The sequence below is a fragment of the Capsicum annuum genome, chromosome 7 (assembly GCF_002878395.1).
Source record: "Capsicum annuum cultivar UCD-10X-F1 chromosome 7, UCD10Xv1.1, whole genome shotgun sequence".
Lineage (NCBI taxonomy): Eukaryota > Viridiplantae > Streptophyta > Magnoliopsida > Solanales > Solanaceae > Capsicum > Capsicum annuum.
The window spans coordinates 221,018,465-221,037,592 of NC_061117.1; the positions used below are offsets into that span (position 1 = coordinate 221,018,465).

At 36.3% G+C, this 19,128-nt stretch overlaps 3 protein-coding genes across 7 annotated transcripts; 2 read left to right on the forward strand and 1 right to left on the reverse strand.

Moving 5' to 3' along the window:
• Positions 1-314: 314 nt before the first annotated feature.
• On the reverse strand, positions 315-4,938 carry LOC107878660. The gene is made up of 3 exons (XM_047415597.1): positions 4,307-4,938; positions 1,153-1,401; positions 315-676 (listed from the first exon to the last, which is right to left on the reverse strand). Exons 1-3 carry the CDS (start codon positions 4,526-4,528, stop codon positions 422-424), a joined length of 726 nt encoding a protein of 241 aa, XP_047271553.1. The 5' UTR covers positions 4,529-4,938; the 3' UTR covers positions 315-421.
• A 61-nt stretch (positions 4,939-4,999) lies between these two features.
• LOC107878659 (probable hexosyltransferase MUCI70) lies at positions 5,000-13,773 on the forward strand. Of its 5 annotated transcripts, none has more exons than XM_016725734.2 (11): positions 5,000-5,141; positions 7,056-7,161; positions 7,260-7,790; positions 8,803-9,042; positions 9,174-9,387; positions 9,507-9,616; positions 10,643-10,842; positions 11,678-11,781; positions 12,692-12,879; positions 12,956-13,155; positions 13,299-13,773. In XM_016725734.2, exons 3-11 carry the CDS (start codon positions 7,535-7,537, stop codon positions 13,515-13,517), a joined length of 1,731 nt encoding a protein of 576 aa, XP_016581220.2. In that variant the 5' UTR covers positions 5,000-5,141; positions 7,056-7,161; positions 7,260-7,534; the 3' UTR covers positions 13,518-13,773. The 5 variants fall into 5 exon arrangements, with proteins under 5 accessions (XP_016581220.2, XP_016581223.2, XP_016581224.2 ...); XM_016725737.2 differs by having other exon boundaries at positions 5,013-5,141; positions 12,692-12,837; XM_016725738.2 differs by having other exon boundaries at positions 5,013-5,141; positions 7,260-7,720.
• Positions 13,774-14,534: 761 nt separating this feature from the next.
• Positions 14,535-17,481, forward strand: LOC107878661 (cytochrome c oxidase copper chaperone 2). Its single transcript, XM_016725740.2, has 2 exons — positions 14,535-14,769; positions 16,897-17,481. The coding sequence occupies exon 2, from the start codon at positions 16,909-16,911 to the stop codon at positions 17,206-17,208; it is 300 nt and encodes a 99-aa protein (XP_016581226.2). The 5' UTR covers positions 14,535-14,769; positions 16,897-16,908; the 3' UTR covers positions 17,209-17,481.
• Positions 17,482-19,128: the final 1,647 nt, after the last annotated feature.

A 19,128-nucleotide genomic window follows, 5' to 3' on the forward strand; every position in this document is an offset into this window, starting at 1 on the left:
AAAACCGAAATTAAAAGAAAAATAAAGGTTGAAGACAAATGAATTAAAAAAAGGAAAGAAAAAAGAAAAAGATAATGCTTGAAAAAAAAGAAAAAAATGAAAAAATAAAGATTGAGACAAATGAATTAAAACATGAAAATATAGAGCGACCACACATTGTACGTTTGTTACAAGCAATATACAGATACTTGTAGCAATAAATCTCTCTCGTGTCTTACACTATTAACCTTTCATCAAACACCATATCCTTTAATTGAATGATCCTTGAATCATACCTCATCACCAAATACAAAAAGCAGAAAGAAACATACTGATGACGCAAAATTTGTTTTCTGTTTATTCAAACAGGCAGTAAAAAACTGTTTAAACCAGTACAAAATTTGACAGCACAGAGATGATAAAGCTGAAAAGGTTTCATATATCAATAATAAGAATCGGATTGCACCAGTCTGAGAATCTGCCTATAGTTTGTGGGGCTGTCATACCAAGTAGTGGTATTAAGAATCTCCTTTTCCAACCAATATGGATCTACTTCTTTCTTGGACAGGCTTTTGAAGTAGCTCTCCCACCGTGCAATTGTGCGCCCAAGACGAATACTCTTTTGCCTTAGAAAGATAAACTTGAGAATATCCCTTGTGAACACTGTCATCTCCTCTCTTTCAATTATGTAGATATACTGAAATGAAGGAAAATACAGTGATTTCTCAACTTGTTAAGAAATCAAGAGTAAGTAACCGTTGCCAACTTGTTTCATGTGCAATTATTACTATAACAAGCACACACTTGTGGTTCATTTGAAACCCTTTCAAGACATTTTCTTCATCAGAAGAGAGCTCAGGCGAAAGATCGCTAAACATACAATACAGATTATCATAATCTGCTCCTGTTTATATCATCACTCCATGACTCTAACTGGTCCATAACTTACCAGAAATGGTCTAGACAAAGGTATTCAGTTAAGTTAGAAAAAAATTTCGGATAAGCCAGCAGCATAACAAATCACCAGTTAAGTAAATCTGCAACCTGAATTTCAGCCAGCTGCAAGGATTGCCTTTTAGGGTAAAGAATATAAACAGTGAGCTCCAGAAGTACATATATATCTTCGGACAAAATTTAGAGAGAAGGGGGATAGGGAGAGAAAGGAGAAATTACCAAAAATATGAAGCTCATAGTTGCCAAGACTATTTGTCTAAGCTCATCCAAGATCCCTGGAATGCCTTCATCCTCTGCTCCACCAAAACCATCACTGCCACCTCCACCGCCACCACCTGGACGATCTCCACCACCATCTCCTCCATCATAGTATTCTTGTTTTTCAATCTGTTGCTTCAATAAATCCTCAACTGACTTTTCCTTCTTCAGATTTCCCATGGCTTTCTCAAGAGCTTTCCATGGAGAAGCCTAGACAGATAGTAGTACCAAATGGGGTGTTATCTTCTCATGTAATAAACATCCCATAAGCTTACTTTGCTGAAATCAAGATTTTGAACAGAATTGGAGCTACTTTATACTCAATTCCAATGCAGTTCATGAAAAAGAAACCGCGCTAATGATCAGTATTAATGGAGAAAAGATTCATCTGTTATTGACTTCAAAATACAGCACAATATATCTATTTTGCATGGATAAGAGTTATGCTGTAACAAATTCACACAACATTGTCACAAGAAACAGATTTCCTTTGAATAAAAGGAGAGGATAAATGTGACGGTCAAATGGAAAGCAGATTATATATGCTCAACGAGGAAATACAAATACCCAAAATTAATCAAAATAAGAGGAAAGAATTGACTAAACCTTAGAAGCTAACTTTATCAAAAATGTTATGGTTTTCTTAAAGCAATTAAAATTAAACGGGCACATGACATGCACAACATATTGGATAGATAACCTAAACAAAGTTGGTGTACCAACTAGCATTGTGTACATGATAGGTCATATAACCAGCAAAATGTTAGTCACTCCTCAACCTACTTATTTAGTGAAAGTTAAAACACTAGTCAAGATGATATCAAGTAATTTAGCTTATGAAACAGTGTTAGTAGATCATATAGTCGATACAACTAGTTTGGTATTGAGGCATTGTCTTTGTTTGTTGTTGTTAAGCCACATCGTAAGATATTAGATACTACACTATGGCATTACTGCGGAATAGGGAGAAAAAGAGCGTAGGCGATTAGAAAGGTTGAAAGAGACATTCTGTTCTTTTACCATTCTCCTAGATTATTTCCAACTGTCTTAATTTTTTTGTCGATTCCATGTCAAAGAAAATACAAGCAACAAAATGGGAAATTAAGTGGAAATGAGAAAGAAAATGACTATGACCGAATATTAGAGGATGATGTTTAACCAATGATGATGAGCTAAAGCACTTGTAACAGACAAATGGTGCTGTGCTTTAGAATATCTGGAGTCAAAACTGGCCAGTTGATGTTTCTTGCTAAAGACAAGGAAGCAACCAAAAGGCCTGCCAATGGAACACTTTATGTAGTGAAATATAAAAGATGTCTATGCCTTCTTGAAGAGTTTAGACTATTCTCCTTATTTCACAGCCAAGACTCAAGATCACCAATAGCAAAACTGAGGCCTATACCAAGATGCATGTAACAATGGCCTTGCACTTATCTAATTAACTAGATAATTTTAGACCCACAAGTTTTAGAGTTCCCCCTCAATTCACGGCCAAGGGCCATGGTGGCATCATAAGAAGAGCCCATCATGGGTTTATACTACATATGCATGTAAGAATATGGAAGAACACCTTGCACTTATCTTATTAACTAGACAGTTTTCTCACCCAAATGATCCAAAAAGTGCAAAGAAAATAAAGGGGAGTGAATATGGGGACAGAACCTACTTCCCATCTCTTTCATCTTGGGTGATATCTAGAGGTGCATGTGACTTTGGACCATCTTCTTTTTATTTTTTGGTGATACGTAAATAAGATGGCTTTGGAGAATCTCAAAGTAGAACAGAAACCACACCACATATAACCATTTCTCAAAATTTGAAATCAAAAGCACCTGCATATAGTGGGAAAACTTTTCTGATTGGATTAGTTTGAGGGTGGTTTGGATGATCTTATGTAAACTACAATATTTTTAATTAACTAGATGAGTTCATCTTGTCCTTATCAGTCAGTTGGTTAGATGCCTGGAGAGGGTCCATGAAAGAAATGTTCCCAGTTTGTCTCACAGTCGGCATGTGGCAACTGTCCTAACCATTGGTGCAATTTTTGCTTCATTTTCTTTATACCTCTGCGTTCAAGAAAAATGGAAATACTTCTTGGATTTAACAAATAAACAAACTTTACTTTGATCATGTGTGCAAGCTCACAATCCCAATCCCGAGTCCTGTAAAGAGGAGGTTTATGATATGTTTACGACGAACCCGTGCAATCAACTGAAGAAACAAATTCATATAGGTGATACCAACTACCTGGTATTAATGCTCATGTCCAGAAGCTTATATTAGGCCGTTGACATTTGTTAGTAGTCGTTTTTTCTTGTCATAGATTTGCTTATTTATAAGAATGTAGAGAACTACGAATTTTAAGAACTTAAATTATTGATATTGTAGTGAAACAATTTCAAATGGAGCAAGATGGATAGTGAAAATTCATATAGCTTACCCTAACTAGCTTGAAATTGAGGCATGGTGGATTTTGTTTACAAATAAACAAACTTGAAGCATTTCATAAGTTTCAAAATTAAAAAACTCAATCTACAAAAGAAAACATCAATACCTCGGCCACATGCTTGGGCTTGCTTTTGGGCAATTTGGGTTGTTTCATGATTTCTTTATTCACACTAGTTATTCCCTCTGGCTAAAGATATTACTCCCTCTGTCCCATTTTATGTGGCACATTTGAAATTTTCAGATTAAAACTTCTAAACTTTGAATTTTTTGAAATAAAATTTTATAACTATGTAAAAAATACTACAGATCACAATAATTAACAACTTAAGGTATTTAAATGGAATATGAAATAAATAGGTCAAAGAAAAATTTGATTGACTCTCGGAATTCCAACTATGCCACATAAACTGAGACGGAAAAAGAGAGCAGCCTGGTGCACTAAAGCTCCCGCTATGAGTAGGGTCCAGGGAAAGGCTGAACCACAAGGGCCTATAGCACGCAGCCTTACCTTGCATCTCGGCCAGAGGCTGTTTCCACGGCTCAAACCCATGAGCTCTCGATCACATGGCAGCAACTTTACCAGTTAAGCCAAGGCCACATAAATTGGGTCGGAGGGAGAAAAGTTTTTTGACACATACAGAATGAATGGTGTTGCAAAAGGTTGTACCTCATTGTCATTGCTTGCCCTCCCTTTGCCACCAAATAAGCATACAGTTCTGCACAGCTGCTGTGGTCTGAATACACCTACTTCCGCATTCAGGAAGATTTTCGGGAGTTTTGTACCGAGATAAATTGAAGATAATGTGGTCGTTTTTGAGGTCCTTTTTGGAGCAGTAAGTGATGGAAAGGAAGCATTTAGATGGGAACTGTTTATGGCAACGCAGCTCATTTCCTCAAATGACCAGTCACTTGCAAGACCTAAACACGTTGATTCAAAGCCAGTCAGGGGTGGCTCAAGGTAAAGCTAATAAAGCCTTTGCTTTAGGCCCCAAAAATTTGGAGTCCTCCAAATTTTTAATAGTAATCTCTATAATATATCGAAAATTGGACAGAAATTGAAGATGGAGAAGAAGACTTGTAAGAATGAGATCGAGGCTTCGAGCAAAAGCAAAAATTGTCTTTGGTCTCTACAGAATATCAGCAAAAATTGAGCTTCACTAATGAGATTTCAGCAAAAATTGTGAATAATGAGAGAGAAGTGATAAGACTGAGTGAAAATTGGAAGATTGAAAATTGGATCCTATTCTCTAACCCTAACACCTAAGTCATAAACGGGTTTGGACTTTGGGCTTGGGATTTGGGCCAGTGGAACGGGTAATGGGTGGGAATTATAATTGGGCCTGAGACGGGAGACCAGTGTGTAATATTACTAAAACACTCACCAAATTTTCGCTAAAAATAAATAGATAAATAAATAAAATTGCTTTCTGATTTGAATTGATCTATGTCCGGAGCCCCTCCAGATTTGAATTCTCCACTGCATTATTCATCACATATTACTGGTATATAATTTTTTCTTTTATTTAATGAAATTTCATGAAATAGATTTATTTATTTATTTATTTATTTATTTTGTTTCTCGTGATGTATTTGATTGATTTTGAAGTTTACTAAATCAGCGGTTTTAGTTAGTTAATTTGGATGATTTTTTTGTTATTATAGTGAATTATTGGCTTTCGATTCATTTGGCTTTTGCAAAAGGACGATCTGTAGAATTGCATTTGTTGTGTAGGAAAAAGGATATTTGTACTGATTCAGTACATCGACAATCAACATTGATATTTTGTTTGTGTTGTTTTGTTATAATATGGGTAGAGTGAATTGGATTTTGATTCATTTGGCTTTGCAAAAGGGTAGAATTGTATTTATTGTGTAAGAAGAAGGATATTTATACTGATTCAGTACGTCGAAAATTGACATTGTGATTATTTTAATTTTTATTTTTTTTTGGTTCTTTTGGTTATAGTATAGGTATAGTGAATTGACTTTCGATTTATTTGGGTTCGCAAAAGGCAGAGAAAGACGATCTATAGAATTGCATTTGTTGTGTAAGAAGAGCTATATTTGCACTGATTCAGTATGTCTACCTTGAGAACTTTTTTGTGTTCTTTTTGTTATAGTAGAGGTATAGTGAACTGGTTTTCGATTTATTTGGCTTCGCAAAAGGCAGAGAAAGACGATCTATAGAATTGCATTTGTTGTTTAAGAAGAGCTATACTTGCACTGATTCAGTATGTCTACCTTGAGAACTTTTTTGTGTTCTTTTTGTTATAGTAGAGGTATAGTGAACTGGCTTTTGATTCATTTGGTTCTGCAAAAGGCAGAAAAAGATGATCTGTTGTGTAAGAAGAAGGATATTTATGCTGATTCAGTACGTTGACATTGAGTTTCTTTTTTTGTTTGTTTGTTTATTATAGTATAGGTACAGTGAATTGACTTTCTATTTATTTAGCCTTGTAAAAGGAGAAAATAGACGATCATAGAATTGCATTTTGTTGTGTATGAAGAAGGATATTTATACTGATTCAGTAAGGCGAGATTGAGATTTTTTTGTGTTGTTTTATTATAGTAGAGGTATATTGAATTGGCTTTTGAGTCATTTTGGTTCTGCGAAAGGCGAGCTGTAGAATTGCATTTATTGTATAAGAAGAAGGATATTTATACTGCTGATTCAGTACGTCTACATTGGGGATCTCACACTGATGTGGACAGTGATTAGGAGTTGTACCTTTAAGAATAACTGAGATCATGACATTGAGAATTTTTTATTTTAAATTTTTGGTTATAGTATAGGTATATTGAATTGGCTTTCAATTTATTTTGGCTCTGCAAACGGAAAAAAAGACATCTATAGAATTGCATTTTGTTGTGTAAGAAGAAGGATATTTATACTGATTCAGTACGTCGACATTGGGGATCTCACACTGATGTGGACAGTGATTAGGAGTTGTACCTTGAAGAAGAACTGATATCACGACATTGAGAATTCGTTTTCTTTTTAACAACAACAACAACAACAAACCCAGTAAATTCCCACATAGTGGGGTCTGGGGAGGGTAGAATGTACGCAATCCATACCACTACCTCCGAAGGAGTAGAAGAGAGGTTGTTTCCGATGTTTTCTTTTTAAAGGAAGCATTATTTAAATTGAGTTAGAAGCATTATTTAAATTGAGTTAGACTTAGTTTGTGATGTGTTCTTTTGTTACTATAGGTATAGTGAAATTGCTTTCAAGTCATTTGTCTCTGCAAAAAACAGAAAAGACGATATGTAGAATTGCATTTTTTGTGTATGAAGAAGGATATTTATATTGATTCAGTACGGCGACATTGAGAATTTGTTTTTTTCCTGTTTCTTGGAAGCATTATTTAATTAGAGTTGGACTTAGTTTGATGTGTTCTTTTGTTATACTATAGGTATAGTGAATTCGCTTTTGATTGAGCTGGCTCTGCAGAAAGCAGAAAAAGGCGACCTGTAGAATTGCATTTGTTGTGTAAGAAGAACGATATTTATACTGATCCAGTACGTCAACATTGAGAATTTTTTTTCTCTGGAAGCATTATTTGTTATTTAACTGGAGTTTGACTTAGTTTGTGATGTGTGCTTTTGTTATACTATAGGTATAGTGAATTGGCTTTCAATTGATTTGACTTTGCAAAAGCAGAAAAGACGATCTGTAGAATTGCATTTTGTTATGTAAGAAGAAGGATATTTACGCTGATTCAGTACGTCTGTCTGTCTGGGGAGGATCTCACACTGATGTGGACAGTGATTAGGAGTTGTACCTTGAAGAAGAACGTTTACGTTGTGGAGAGTTGTGGAGTATAGTGAATGAAAGGGTTTTCAGAAGGAAGAAAGAGATGATTGTTTTTGCTATTGTGTGGTTGGAGGAACAATGACTGGGTGGTCATTGGGTCTTCGGACAGGAAGCGATGGATCGTTGCAGCAATTGGCACAAAATGGAGTTTACCACTCTCAGAATTCGTTTTTCTCGCGTAAAGGTTCAAAGACATCACTTTCTGGTTTCAGGGAAAAGGAAAAATGGCTTCCCTCTATTTGCAGGTTTTTGGTACGAAAGCAGGTTGGAATGCTGATTTTGGTTGTATTTGCACTCTTGGCTTTTGTTGTAGGATTTTCCATGGTTAATAAAGGTCCGTTTCCTGAAGTCTTTTTGGTTTCTTTCTTGTGGAATATCATCTAGAATAGGGATCTATTTATGTTTAAACTTTAGTAGCTTTATTATCCTGAGTGGGTTGCGAGCAGGGCTGGCTGTCACACCTTTTCTTAGCAGGACCAAATGCATATTGTGGATAGATGAAGGAAGCGGCCAATAAAAATGAAAATGTTTGTTTTAAGTTTAAGCACACCTGGGCAAGATACATAGGATGCAGTCCACTGAGAAATGAATTAGAGTCACAAGTTTGAGTAATTGCAAGGAGTAGAATAAAGTCTATGTCATTTTCTAGACTGTATTATGGGAGCAGTGGAGTTTTACTATTGTTGGCTTCTGGTGTTGTAACGTCTAATATATTGAAGAGAAGCGTGACGGTTTGTTCTTAATCACCATCTCTATTGGTGTAACCTAATATCAATGTGAAATTTAGTGAAATAATAAAACAAATATGGAACGACATGGATAACTAGTTCTTACAATTTATGTAGTTAAATTAGAGCGTCTTCTGTAAGGGTTCCTATTTGGAAGTGTGAAGCTAAAAGCTCTTCACCTGTTAATGGGAGTACTGATTTGATAATAAATTTTAAAAAATGATATATTTAGTTTCCTTCAAGTGTTGGGTGGTAGCGAAGGAAGTAGGTATTTATCCCTTGTTGAGATGTGAAATGCGCCAAGTATGTCTCACTACTGCAGTCATAGATTTACAGTGAATTGTTAGTTGACTCTTACTTCGTCTTTTCTTTTTTGAGAAATGGTAACTTTACTCTTTGTCTTTCTTCTTTCGAGCATCGTTGGAGTATCGATCTATTTCATGTCTAAAAAAGAGAAAAAGAATGTACGGTAGGTGTGGTGCTTGCCTTATTTTTTGTCAGTAGTGGCGAAGGCATCATCAGCGATATGCTGTATTTTATTTAGTATAGAAGTTACTTTTGTAGTTTGTTATGTGATGGATTTCCTGATTTTTCATACAAGATTTTTGCCATTATCAGATGATGCATCTAGGGATTCCAAATTGGACTTCAAGGAGAGGTTCGAAAACAACACATATCATGTATCTGCATTATTAACCAGGAAGGTTATGGTATGCGGTGAGAATAAGGCCCAGCTGCCTCCTCCCCATGCTTTGGCTATGATACAGGCTAAAGATTTCACTGCTTTTCCCCATCCTTGTCAAAATTTTGCATTTCCCCCTCCTCCACCTGGTGATAGTAGGCGAATTGGGCCTCGGCGTAAGTTTAAAATTCACTTGTTTCCAACCTGATCTTATTTCTTAGCTTCACAAATTTGTATTCTAGCCTTTCCTTTGATCAGCACTTCACATAAGTAATGTAATCTTGTTTATACTCTCATTTTCGTTCAGCATGTCGTGTATGCTACGTTCCTGTGGAGCAAGCAATAGCTCGTATGCCTAGAGTTCCGTCAGCTTCACCGGGGCTTCAGCATTTAACTTATTTCCACGAGCAAATTCCCATCAAGACTGAACCTCACGGGGGTTCTGCATTTGGTGGGTACCCTTCTTTGGTGGAGAGGAACATGTCTTTTGACATAAAAGAGTCAATGACGGTACATTGCGGGTAAGTTGCACTTGTCATCTTGACACAGTCACTTGTTTATTGTTGTTGGCTTTAGTGTTTTGTTCTCCTTCCAGAGTGAGTATTTGCTCTTTGTTCCATTCCTAATATATTTGGATCAGATTTGTCAAAGGTTGTAGACCTGGTGATCGGACGGGGTTTGACATCAATGCAGCTGATCTAAAGAAGATGGAGAAATATCATGACATCATTGTTGCATCAGCCATATTTGGTACTCTATAGCCATGCTTCATATTTTCATCTATGTAATATGTAGAATATTAATTTTCTTTAGTAAATCTAAGAATTATAAGATGAAAGAGGATCAGAAAATGTAGCCAATATCGAAACCACAAGAATTTTCATCTATCTATAGCACTTTTTTTTTTAAGACAAGGCAATTAACATCTATCTATAGCACTGTGAACCTCATAAGCATAGAGAAATACTGATATGGCTGAAGATGGTGTCATATTGGTGTCATATTTTAGGTTTTAGAGATATCTTGCTAGATATTCAGTTATGTAGTACATTGATGCGTGAGAGATAATCAGGCACTTATTAGTTGGCACCCAGCAATATTATCTGCTCCATTTTTAAGAAACAAGTTTGTTGCTTGCACCGCTTATTTTGATTTTTTCAAAATCCAATATTGGGTAAGCAAAATTTTCATAGGTGTATACAGTTACCAATTTCAAAAAAATTTCATAGGTGTATATCATCCTCTCCATCCTAATTGTGCATAACACTGTCATTAGCAAAGATTTTAAAAAGTCTGATTTGGTTATCTGAATATTCCAGAGACAATCAACAGATAATACATGAATAATAGGTAAAGTAGTATTTTTATATATAAGTTGAACAATTTTTTTATTTTTTTTTTGTGAATTAGAGAAAAAAAGTGTTCATTTGGTGTTGGTTACAATTAATTAGCTTAACTAAAATGGATAGGGGGCAATGTTTATCTTTTTTCCAGCACTAAAAGAGTTTTGTTTTGTTTTTAATTGGCGTTTCAATTATAGATTTTATTTGTCTATCTTATGTATGCGCCTTGAAATGGATACAATGTCTAATACTCATGGAATTGGAAATGCTTTTCTGAAATAGTTTTGGATTGGATTAGATAACGTTGCCTTTGAGACTTGATATTTATCTCTTGTAGCTTCTCTAGAAGTTGGAGAATTAGTATTGTGGCATTTGTATCAGGCCGCAATGTGATTATTTTTCCTTTACCTCTATCTGCATGAATGCTCTACAGGAAATTATGATGTAATTCAACAGCCAAAGAACTCGGGTAAAATTGCTCAAGAAAATGTTCCCTTTTATATGTTTGTTGATGAAGAGACAGAAGCATCCTTGAAGAATTCTAGCCTCTTGGATAGCAGAAATAGGGTTGGTTTATGGAGGATTATTCTTGTTCGCAATGTGCCTTATTCTGATGCGAGACGCAATGGGAAGGTTTGTTCTCCTAGTTTTCTTCGATATCCTCCTATCTTAATTGAAGTTCCTTTCAAATATTAAACTTGATCTCTAATCTGCTTTCTTCAAACGGTTGAGGTTTTGCAAGTGCTTGATGTTGCATTTGTATGAAAAGGCACTACCTTCTGAGCATGCTGTTTGTAGGAAACCAGGGGAAAAAAAAAGAAAAGCAATGAACTTGCATAGTTATATACACCCTTGCCTTTTAGTAATATTAAGTATCTATTGTGGCAGTTTGTAGTATAGCACTATAATCACTGTTAAGTTAGTCTTTTACACCTCTCATTGGAAATGATTGTTAGCCGATTGAGGGATCCTATCTTTTGATTCATGCCATATTGCCATAATAGTTGAGACTTTGGTTTTTTGACAACCGACAAATCCCCGAGGGTTAGTGGCGCACAATTAGAAACTCGGTAGCTAATGGGCCCACTCCTCTACCCTGCTCCACTTAAATACCATGCTTTTTGTCTACAACATAGTTTGAACCCGTGACATGTGCCTAAACTGCTTATCACTTGCTGCACTCTTACCACTAAACCTAAGCCCTGTGGCAATGTAATAACTAAACTTTTCTTCACAAATGGTGATGACAACAGATCAACACTCCAAGAGGTAATAGAATATATGCAATGTCTTTTTTTCTTCTACTGGTATAGAGGATATGTTATCATTCATCTGACATCAATGTGAATTGACTTCATTATATTTTTCTTTCATGGAGTATAGTTTCATTAACTCTTTCATGTTAAAGTGTGGATTAGAAGTAGAACAAGTGCATATGATTTGCTTGAAAGAGATGTATTTGTGGCAGGTACCTAAGCTCCTACTGCATAGGCTCTTCCCTAATGTCCGCTATTCTATTTGGATAGATGGAAAGCTTCAGCTCGTTGTGGATCCCTACCAGATTCTCGAGAGGTACATTTGGTTTACTGTCTCTTGTGTCCTTGGATGCCACTTGGAATACCTTGTGTTTGGCTAGATGCTACAACTAAGTTTTAGCAATGGCCAATTATTGGTGATAAAGGGAAAAGGTTTTTAATAATGGCTAGGTACTGTACATGGTTTTGATTTGGTAATAGGTCTAATTCATTTTCGTTTAAGCTTCCTAATAATAATTTTCATCTTTTATGCACATCAGTTTTTGCTACTCATTTGATAGTACTAGTGGTAAGCTGTTAGCTGTGGGTTGAAGCTGATATTTCCTGGGTTATGACTGGGGTTGGAGGCTTGAAGCCGATGAAGGTCTGGATCATCTAAAACCAGATTGTTGTTGCTGACTTTTTACTTAAAATTTCCTCGTTTTCCCATACATACTCAAAAATGTTAATGTCTGTGCAGTAATTATCATTAATGAGGTTGCTTTTCCAAAGGAGAAAAAGGAACGATAAGATACATACAAGAAAAGATAATATACATACTTGTATCTGCTCAGTTTAGGTATTGATCAAATGATTATAGTAGTGGAAGTATTGATCGATGAACGGTCAATGTCCATAATGCATTATGGTCTCCATTTCTATTTGTGGGTCGGACCTTGAATCTGTTCTTGTATGGGTACTATTGGTAAGAATTTATTAGGCAGGATAGTGCCAGCCCTTAGGGTTTTCCCATGATGCCACCCCTTAGACAATGGCCAATGAGTTTTCATCTTTTTCTCCAGTTGCTGTATAATTTCTTTTCGACATGGTCATATTCTATTTGTTGTAGTGGCGTGTATGGCAGCCTAACAAGTGATTCATTCTCTTAGTTGGTTTATACCTTTAGTTGTGAGTCTCACGTCTACTTCAACTTTATGAGTTTCTTCTTTCCTATTCCATTATCTCAGATTCTTGTGGCGCCAGAATGCTACTTTTGCTATTTCAAGACATTATAGACGGTTTGATGTCTTTGAAGAAGCTGAAGCTAATAAAGCTGCAGGGAAGTACGATAATGTATCCATTGACCACCAAATTGACTTCTATAAGAAAGAAGGTTTAACTGCATATTCGGAGGCTAAGCTTCCTATTACTAGTGGTGGGTGTGATTTACACCTAGTGTTCATTTGCCCACTCACTCTTAAAATTTACTTAGCTCATTAAACTTTTTGCAGATGTTCCTGAAGGATGTGTTATTATGAAGGAGCATATTCCCATCACAAATCTCTTCACCTGTCTGTGGTTCAATGAAGTCGATCGTTTTACCTCAAGGGACCAATTGAGCTTTTCCACTGTTAGGGACAAATTGATGGCAAAAGTTAGCTGGAACGTCAACATGTTTTTGGATTGTGAGAGACGGAATTTTGTAATACAGGTATCCAAAACCTATTTTTTGCCAAGACACTAGTCGTGCATGTCTCCACTGTTTATGGTCAGCCAGTTATTTGCCTTAATTTTCGCTGTTCAGTACATACGATACTTTCTCATAGTATAAGAGTGTATACCAAATCTATGCAGGCATACCATAGAGATTTACTGGAGCAGAGGGCTCACATGACAGTTTTGAGAAGTCATCCTCCACCCGCTTTGGTTCGTGATAAATCTGTTCGTGATAGTTCTACTAGTAAATCTCCAGTAAGGAGACCTCCAAAGCACGGAAAAGGTGAAAGGAAGTCTAATTCAAGGCGACATCGGAGAGCTGGGTCTGGGAATAGGGGAAGCAGTACAACAATTTGATTTTCTTTCCCTCCCTCCCTCCCTACCTTTTGCTCCCCTTCCCTTTTTGGGCTGCAAAAAGAAAAGAAACTATTTTTTCAACGAATTTGTTCCTCACTATTCAGCAAAAGGTTAGGACAATTTTGATATAGGTACTTACTTGTCCAATGGGAGAAGAAAGAAATTAGTTCTGCTTTTGTTTGAGGTTGTGAATATCAATTCAATTGTAGATATCACTAATTGAAATAACAGGCTGTTCACTTTCTTGTTTTGTAGATGTCATATTTTCTGCTAGTAATAATAGCACTAAAACATTGTTATATATGCTACAAGCAAATGAATGATGGTGCATAAGGGAATGAGACACTGACAATCATATTGCACCACTTTGGACATGATTTTATCCTAACTAATCCTGGGATTAATTTTAGTGTTGCATAAGTACGTGTGACAATAAACCCTTGTGGTCCGGTCTTTTTTCAGGTTTCATGCATAGCATAAGTTTTAGTGCTCTGGACATCCCTAATTAGATGAAGCACTAGGTTATATCCTTGAGAAATGGGACTTGAACCATCTCCTTTATATTTTTTTTCTTGCCTTTGAATAAAGAAGGAAAAAGGAAGAAAAAGAATAAAGGTAGATGGGATTAATTCATTTAGTCAAATTTGAGGTGGATTCCCCTTTTAGTTGTGGGACAAGGTTTTTGGTACTTCAAACAAACTCAATTTCAAGAAAAAAGTAAACAAACGTATGTAATACAGTAATTGGTTTCATTGAAGTACAAGCAACTAATGAACTAAATAATCAAGGCGATGCAGCTTTCCATGAAAGATGTCAATGTTCACACTTTATCTTGGCACAACTCTTGGAATGCAACTTATAAATAGCGCATGCGAAAATCACATTTGAGAAGAGTAATTTACAAGCAAAATTTAAAAACCATATTAAATCACATTGAATGATTTAAGTAGGGGTAAACAAAAGTAAAATTTACAAACAACATTTCAGAACCACAATAAATTGCAGTGAATGATTTAAGTACACGCAAACAGAAGAAATCCTCACCCCACCACCCACACAAAAGAGAGAGAGAGAGAGAAGCAAGGGGGGGAGTTCGTCTAGTTGGAAACTTTAGGGGCTGCTTTGACACTTTAATAGAAAAGTCTACACCAATAAAAGCAGCCATTGTTGGAAATGGTAGTTAAGAATTTGTCCGCATAAATAAACCTCTCAAAAACCCTGAGTTGCCGAGAAGAAGAAAAACGAACCAAAGGTACGCAAAAAAATTCTCAAATTAACATGGTTTTTTACAATTAAAAAAATTTTATTAGAAATTTTCGTTCTTTTTTTTTTGTGTGTGTGTTTTGGATTCTTATATAAGTTGCTTTGTGTCAATTGAAATACTTAGAATTTCTCAATTCAGATAATTTTATGTGATAAACTAAAGGTGTGTGAAGAGTTAATGTTCAATAACCCACCTAAGCGTAGCCCCAATTTTTTGAGTTTGATAGGTGAATTATGAGGTGTGCGAGTTTTCTACCTAAACTATCACCAACTGTTTATCAAAATATACTTCAATTATTAATTGTTTGAGTTTCCTACATTGAACTTTTAGGTAGGAAAACAATTAATAGTTTAGGTGTGTTTTGATAAATAGTTGGTTATAGTTCAGCTTGCTGAGGATATGACCCTGGATAGTAAGGTATGGAGGATGCGAATTGAGTTAGAGGTGCGTGTGGGTATGTCGTAGCCAGTAGATATGAGTGCTTTGGTGTAGCCTTGCTAGTAGTATTAGGGCTTTGCACATAGAGTTTCTAGTTAGGAGGGTTTGGGTGATGTGTGTGCTTTGGTGTGTTTTTGGTTATGTTATTTCATCTTGTTTCGTGTTTTATCACGACTTTGTTTACCGTCTTCTTGTCTTGAGCCGGTGGGCCTATCGGAAACAACCTCTCTACTTCTTTGGAGATTGTGGTATGGATTTTGCATATTTACCCTCCCCAGACCCCACTATGTGGAAATACATTGGGCATGTTGTTGTTGTTGTTAGTTGGTGATAGTTCAGGTAGGAAACTCATACGTCTGATAATTTATGTATGTAATTTAAAAAATCGGGATTTTTTAGGTGTATTTTTGAGGTAGTGGTATAGAGTGCGTGCAGTTATCCTCCTCAGACCCCACTGGGAATATACTAGGTATGTTGTTGTTGTTGTTTTAGGTGTATTTTCAACCATTAACTCTCTGTGTTGCTTATGGGATTTTACCTGTTTGCTTTGGTTAATGATAACTAATTGATTATAGAAGATATAAATCTGGAATTTGCATTGCATTCTTGACAAGTTTTTCATATCTTATGTCGAACAATTTAGCTTGTGTTCTCCTGTTTAGTTATGTCAATGATAAATGCCACCCCAAAGGTGAGTGGATTTGTCTACTTTGATCCAGTGCCTTGAACCCACAACCTCGCGGTTGGATGTAGAGGGTAGTACTAGTACCGAGCACAGGTTATCGCTTTGTACCTCACACCACCAACCTTATGTTGATATATACTCTTTTATTTTAAAAAAGGGCAGCCCGGTGCACTAAAGTTTTCGCTATGTGCAGGGTCCATGGAAGGGCCCCACCACAAGAGTGTATTGTACGCAGTCTTACCTTACATTTCTGCCAGGCGCTGTTTCCAAGGCTTGAATCTGTGAACTCCTGGTCATATGGCAACAATTTTACCAATTACTTTGAGGCTCCCCTTTTATTTATGTAGTTGCTAAAATTCTAGATCATTTCATAGCGAAGTTCTTTGTGCCGGGCAGATTATTGGATTTGACAAAGTTATAATTTGAAGGCTGTTAGTACTTCAGAATTTAGATAGTTACGATTGCATACTGCATTGCTGGAAAAGAAAGGTGACTGAACAAGAAGTCCCTGATAACTTGGAACATTATATCACACGTTATCTAGTAGATTATTTGGCTGGAAAGAACGAGTTTTTCAAGGCAAAAAGACCGTACATACTTGGCCGTAAACACGGATGTATTGCTTTACTAGCTTTCTTGGTGCAACTTGTCTCTTGTAAATAACAATGTACATGCATTACTAGGCACGATAGAGGATTTGCGCAACCTGTAATTTCTTTTCGTTGTACTGCTCAGAACATGTTTACCATCTGAAATATTTTTCATCGTAGTTTGTCATTTGGAAGGTTTGTTCTATTAAAACGCTTTAGATGCTACCTCTCCGGAGGTAGTGGTATGGACTGCGTACATTGACCCCACTGTGTGGGAATACACTGGGTTTGTTGTTGTTGTATTTAAATGCTTTGGTGTTTGTAAATCTTTTGTCCATCTGTTGTGTGATTTGCGAGTAATGCTAATCTGATAGCCATCAACAATAATTTGCCTCTTTCCAGCCTTCTTTGAGAATGGGGGGTGGATTATCAAAGGAGGGCACTTCAACAACCATATCTTCGTCGCAGTTGGGGGATGGACTATCAAAGGAGAGCACTTCAACAGCTACATCTTCGTCACAACTTCCAAACGATGAGAGGTCAGTTCCCACTATGGTCTCTGCAGATTCAAAGCCAAAGAAGAAGATTTGTTGTGCGTGCCCAGAGACTAAGAAGGTGAGGGATGAATGCATTGTGGAACACGGTGAATCAGCTTGTCAGAAATGGATCGAGGCTCATCTTAAATGCCTTCGAGCTGAAGGATTCAACGTCTGAAATAGTTTACAGAACTAATTCTTCAAAAAAGAAGAAAGCTGATACACTTGGTATGTGTTGTTATGCGAAAATTAATTAGCTTAGTTCTCACAGATCATTTATACAAAACCTTTTTTTCTGGGACAGGAAATAGAGCGAATGGTTTTGCTTTTGTTATTTTTCTTTTGAGAATTGGAATCAATGTTGTTATACGGAGGTTTAACTTGTATTTCTTATGATCTTTCACATATTTATACTCTAGATTTAAGAAATTTTATTCAGTTTCTTTTTTCATCTGCTTTTATACATGGCTTAAAGAATGCAGAAAGAGTTTGGCTGGGATATTTAAATCACTGTAGAACAGTTTCTATGCCTTCTTCCCTACCAAAGGGGCAACCCGGTGCATTAAAGCTCGCGCTATGCGTAGAGTCTGACTCTATTGTATGCAGTCTTACCTTACATTGCAGGGGTTATTTCCGAGGCTTGAACCGTGACCTTCTTCACCAAATCTCCCATTGCCCCCCGCCCCACTCTCCCTCTTCTCCCCTTCCAATGCAATTTTTTTTTCTTCCACTTAAGCGGCTTGAAATAAATTTGTAATGTGAGAAGAAGACTAGAAGTGGTTAGTCTCCATCATCCAATAAAGATGTCGGATTTGAACTCTTGAGAATGGAATAGTGTTTGATAAAATGTTTTAATCTAAAAGTGAAACTTGACATGAATTTAATTTAATCAAGCTCTATTACCATTTTTATTGTGATCTAATCAGTTATTTAAAATTATTTCTTTTTTAAATGAGTAAAAATTATTTTGAATCTTGGAAATCAATTCTCGTGTTAAGAGTTAGAGAACTTACATGATAACTCTTGTAAAAGAACAACGACATAATTTTCATGATTGAAATTTGAAAAAGATAATGCATATATAAATTTTATCTCTATCTAGACTTTTGGCTCGAGAAAAATATATAAGCATAGTACGTAAACAGAACCTTCAACTTGACAATAAATTATAATTATGCCCTTTAACTTTACTAGTAAATAAGTAGGTCCTTTAACTATATAAAAGTTAAATAAAAAAACACTTTAATTCTGCAACTTATGCCAAATATATACTATAGTAAAAATAAATTCGAGCCTAAAATTCCTTATTTTATGGGTCAATAATCCTTATCTAGAACCCTCCAAAACCCTACTTCTCTTAAACCCTATTATAAATTCGTTCCATTTTCATTCATCAGTGCCCTAAACGACACTATTTCCATCTTGTTCCAAACATGGCCGCCGTATCTAGACTTCAAAGCTTAACAAACAAAGCTTCACTCCGTAATCTCATTCGCCGCCATCTCTTCCGCCCTTCCGCCGCCGCTGAACATCATCTCAACATCTCCCCTGGGTCTCAACCAGCACATTTTTCAAATGCTGATAATGAAGCTCTTTTGAATTGGAAGTGGAACTTACCTATGGGTGCTGTAGTCTTCGGTTTGCCTGTATTTGATTTTTCTGTGATGGAGCTACGTGCCGCACGTTCGACTAGTAGTAGTAAGAAGCGTCCTGTTGATTCTGACGGTGATGATGATGATGATGATGATGATGATGTGGATGATGATATTGATGATGTGTATGGAAGTTCTGATAATGATGATGATGACGACTATGGTCGCCGTGGTGGTGGTGGTGGCAGAGGTGGTGGTTCTCGTGGTGGTGGTGCGTATACCGTCTGAAATTTGGACCAAGTCCCAATTTGCATTTTTTTTTTTGGTTATATGTTGGGGATTGTCAGTTTTATATTTTGCTTTGCTTAGCAATGAAATTTGTTTGATGTTTAGCTACGTGTGATTATTTCACATTACAACAACAAATCCAGTGTATTCCCACTTAGTGGGGTTTGGGGGTAAGATGTACTTAGTTCATACAAATCCAGTATATTCTCACTCAGTGG